Source organism: Lactuca saligna, chromosome 8 (assembly GCF_052625555.1).
Source record: "Lactuca saligna cultivar CGN05327 chromosome 8, ASM5262555v1, whole genome shotgun sequence".
In the NCBI taxonomy this organism is placed as follows: Eukaryota; Viridiplantae; Streptophyta; class Magnoliopsida; order Asterales; family Asteraceae; genus Lactuca; species Lactuca saligna.
The window spans coordinates 8,176,841-8,181,550 of NC_136424.1; the positions used below are offsets into that span (position 1 = coordinate 8,176,841).

The window sequence follows — 4,710 nt, forward strand, 5'->3', positions numbered from 1 at the left end:
AAAACGTTAAAACTAATATATTATCATCATAAAGTTATATTTATATTTAAAATGTTATTAAATAGTTAATAGAAATAATTAATTAGTAAAGAAAAAAATTTAAAACTAAATTAAAATTAATGAGGTAAAGTGAAATATGGTTAATATATAAGGGGTAAAATGTATTAGTTGTAAAAATAAATTGATCATTCAATATATATTTAGTTGTTAAAATAAAAAAGCAAAAAAAAATATCTCCTCATGATAATAAATGGTTAAAAAAAAATGTATAACAATAAGCTATAAAAAAAAACTCCCACATGCTCTAATCTAGTAGTGTTATATTGTTTATTGGTTATTAAATCATTAATATTAGTTTTCTACCGAATATTATTATAAATGTCAAAATAGTATTAAAGAAAAACCAAAAATAAATAGAAATACTTAAAGAAGTGTGTATGGAAAAACTGCGTACATTTTTGATACATCTTAAAGATAATCAATAAATAACAATACATAGTAGGATAGATCATTTTTAGAAGTATGTTTATTTGGTAGGAGGTAAAATTAAATATTTTCTGCTACATTTCTTGGGTTAATCACTCTTAGTGATTAACATTAAACGATGAGAAAATATGATGAAAATAATATACCTCTCAACCACTCTATGCTATACAACACATACCTAATTATAAAATTCAAAAAATACCTAATCCAATCAAATTATTAAACTAAATCATCCCCTAAACCCATAGATTCTTCTTCCTTGTTTGCAGCTTTGATTAACATATACTTTTCCTCCTTACTTTCTTCGCTGTCAGCATCATCGTTAACAAAATCGTCGCCGCCGCCACCCTGTGTTAGCTCTTTCGCTCTATGAGCTTCCACCTCCCAATCCGTCCGCCCCAACACCACCAACATCGTCACCACACAAGACATCTGCGCCGCCAGCATGCCCAACCACAGCCCTTCAAAATCAAACCCCATATAGAATCCCAAAGCCACTGCCACTGGCATTCCAACCAGGTAAAAACATCCCAGATTAATATTAGCTCCGATGCTCGGCCGCGCTGTCCCTCTCAAAACGCCGCACCCCGTCGTCTGCGGGCAGTTTCCGAGCTCGCATAAACCAATGATCGGCAAAACCAACGACGTCAATGCTATGATTTCTTTATCTTGAGTGAACATCACCGCCCACAAATCTTTTACCCCGGCGGCGAAAAACAGAGCGGAGAAACCCAAAACGAAGCTACAACACAATCCAACAATGGCTGCTAGCTTAGCGTTACCTGGTCGACCCGCTCCCAGCTCGTTACCAACCCGAGTTGACACACTGAAGCTCAAAGACGACGGAAATATATAAATTAAGGCGGTGGTTTGAATCAATATCCCCATTGAAGCCACGGTGGCTCTCGGGTTTACCAGTAACCCACATAGCAAAATCATGATCTCATACCACCACCATTCCAGACAAACCGAAATGCAGCTTGGAACCGCCAAATTCAAAAGCGAATTCCATCCTTTCAAACATTCTCTCGAAACACCTCCCCATGTTTTCTTGTAAACTCCAGAAATCAATATGTAAATGATCAATGAAGCTACCAAGTTGAAATTCGTCCACACGCTGCTTAGCGCCACACCTTTAATCCCCAATCCGAGCTTCGTAACAAGGAGATAATTGATGGGTATGTGAAGAACGATCGAAAGAAACGCACATAATGTTAGAGGCAAAGTTATGGACTGCGAACGAAGGTAAATTCGTAATGGGTGTAAGAAAGATTGAGCAAAGAGGTCAGGGAGGGAATAAAGAAGATAAGTCTGTGCCATTGTTGCGATTTCTTGATCTTGCCCACAAAAAAGCAAGATTCTTTTCATGTTAATCCATAAAAGGGATATCGGAAATGAGGTCAAAAGTAAAAGAAGAATGGTTTTCTGTAAACAGAGGCCAAGGCGTGTGTGTTTTCCGGCACCAAAAGCTTGGCCACAAATGGGTTCCATTCCCATGGAGAGGCCGGAAAGAATTGAGTATCCAGTGATGTTCGCAAAGCCAATGGCGAGTGAACCTCCGGCGAGTGAAAGCTCACCGAGGTGACCGAGGAAGAGCATGGAGATCATGGAGCGTGAATACAGTAATATTCCCGTGAGGACCATCGGAATCGCGATTCGGGCTATGACAATGGCTTCCTTGATGGCTAAAGAGAGATGAGATTTGTGGGGCTTGACATCTGGTTTTGTTTGCTTATTTTTGGGGATCAAAGGACCGAAGATATCCGGCTGTTTTTGGTTTGAACTGCATTTGACGTAGGCAGATGGAGATGAGGAAGTTTGTTGGCACATGTTTTGCAAAGATTGAAGACTCTGTTTTTATCTTTTTTTTGTTTGTGTTGAGAAAGGGGGGAATTGCAGGGGTTTAAGTGTAGGAGTTGTGGCTATTTAAAGGGGCAAAGGAAGGCTCTCACTCCTGGTTGGTTTTGTCTACATCTACATGTATGCCAATCATGATTTTTAAACCTACTTTAATTTCAATATATTTTCTACTTTACATGCATATTACATTATTTTATGATATATAGGCATTCATGTATCTACAATAACAATATTATTATTATAATCTCGATAAGATACCTAGGATTATGTCTATTACTTTCTCCATCTAAAATTAATTACAAAATAAATTTGATGGTAGGGTGATGGGTATCTTTTCTTTATTTTCCTTTTTTTTCACATTAACATGAAATTGGTTTTTTAACTTTATTTTTTATTTCATAACTTATAAGTATTTTGAGATGTTAAATACGTAGTGGTGATGTTGTCATGTGCACCACCTCTTATTGTATGGTATCGGTGTTTTCAACGTCGGTGTAGTAATGTATGGCCTCAACCACCACTAACCATGGTCTCTCTCTCTCTCTCTTGTAATATCGTGAAAGTTGATGTGAAAGATTGGTTTCATGATACAAATAGCAATAAGAAAATAGAGAAAAATAAGTTTTTAATTTATTAAAGAATTAATAAATTAATTAGAAAATATTTTAATAATTAATTAAATGTGTTTAATATTAATAAATCATTGAGATTCATTTGAATATTCTACAACCATCTAGAGAAAGATGTTGGACAAATTTCTTCTTATATTTAAATATGGTAAGGATTATCCTTTAGGAATTTGAATTGTTTAAGGATTAATTTGATGTATATAAATAGGATGCTAGGGATCAACCCCTAGATGATGATTCCCTCATAATTTCATTCACCCCTCTCTCCTTCCTCATATGGACAACATTCATAACCATTATCCTAGGATTAGTGAATTTTGCATAAACCCTAATAAGGTTTATTCCTTGTTTGCTATTTGAGACTTTGTTATGAGTACATGAGAGAAGTTCTACTACGTGGTCTCTATCTATTGCAATGTTGTTGATCACTTGAACTAAGGATCAAGAGATATGTATTCTCTTCTTTTAGATTGATTTCAAAGTACGTTGCTAAAACTAGTAAAACCTAAATTCTAGGATACATGTGCACTTATGTAAAAAAAAAATTATTATTCCGCTACCTTTAAATAGTGTTTTTGATGCAATATATGCCTAACGGTGATATCACAGCCAATAGGTTTCAGTTTTTGGCACGTATTTTGTAAAAACGAGGACTAAAAAGAAACATGCTTAGTCGTAGAAGGTCACGTGCCCCTTCTGGATGCAATGCACCTGCCTGACTTTCATGTTCTAATTTTTCCTATTTTTTCAAAAAATTGTGGATTAGTCTTTTGATTAAATATTCTTTTAATTGTTTAAATACAAATGTTCAAATAAATATATTAGTTTAGAATATTATTTAATTAGAATTTATTTTTTATATTAAATTAATTAAGTTTGACTATTATTTAAACTTGAATGTTTATCTTGAATATTATTTACTTAGAAAATTTAAATTTGAATACTTAAAGGGTTAATAAAATTTTAATTATTTATTTTAATTAAAGAATTAGATTTGAATATTTAAAGGAAAACAATATAAATTTAAAAGATTTAAATTTAGTATATTGTATAATTACTATATGTATAACGGTTATAATGTTTAAAATTATTAGTCAAGTAATCAAACGAAATTCTCGTTTTATATGTCTAAAAACACGAGGCATGTGTTACTCATGAAAACATACATATTGCTTATATTTTGATGATAGAGCTTTGTGTGGTTAATCGATACTTCATTTGTGAAAATATAAGTCTAATATGATGTGTCACTCGTGGAACTATTTTAAATCAAGGGTCACACAGTTTTGAATTGTTTATTCACCAACTAATCAATGACCCACAACATCCTCGTTGTTGAATCAAGATGAGAACAATCCGAAATTAACATGTCATTGAATGTTCAATGAATCTCAAAAGATCTAAGAGTTTCAAAAGATTGAAACTAGTAAAATGCATTACCTACCTAAATTTGTGGTGTGTTTACGACATTCATTTACATATCACAAAGCCAAATATTGATACCAAACCTAATCGATATTCTATTCAGGGTTAATACTTATATTAAGGATTGAAAAATCAAACTAGAATGGAATTTATATTGAATGATCTCTATAAGATAAATCACAAAACTATACTGCGATAATACTTCGAAAAAGTTTAGATGGTAGGATGATTAATCTAGTCAAAATTTGTAGCTTGATAAGTGTTCTCATGAATGAATAGAGAAATCATGCCTATGAGAAAGTTCATACCG

General features: G+C 33.2%; 1 protein-coding gene across 1 annotated transcript; it reads right to left on the reverse strand.

Moving 5' to 3' along the window:
* Window positions 1–506: 506 nt before the first annotated feature.
* Window positions 507–2,395, reverse strand: LOC145013277 (protein DETOXIFICATION 49-like). Its single transcript, XM_078972083.1, has one exon. The coding sequence runs from the start codon at window positions 2,314–2,316 to the stop codon at window positions 706–708; it is 1,611 nt and encodes a 536-aa protein (XP_078828209.1). The 5' UTR covers window positions 2,317–2,395; the 3' UTR covers window positions 507–705.
* Window positions 2,396–4,710: the final 2,315 nt, after the last annotated feature.

Bases quoted from the DNA above. Each gene is read 5' to 3' on its own strand.
- LOC145013277 (XM_078972083.1), bottom strand. From the start codon at position 2,316: ATGTGCCAACAAACTTCCTCATCTCCATCTGCCTACGTCAAATGCAGT.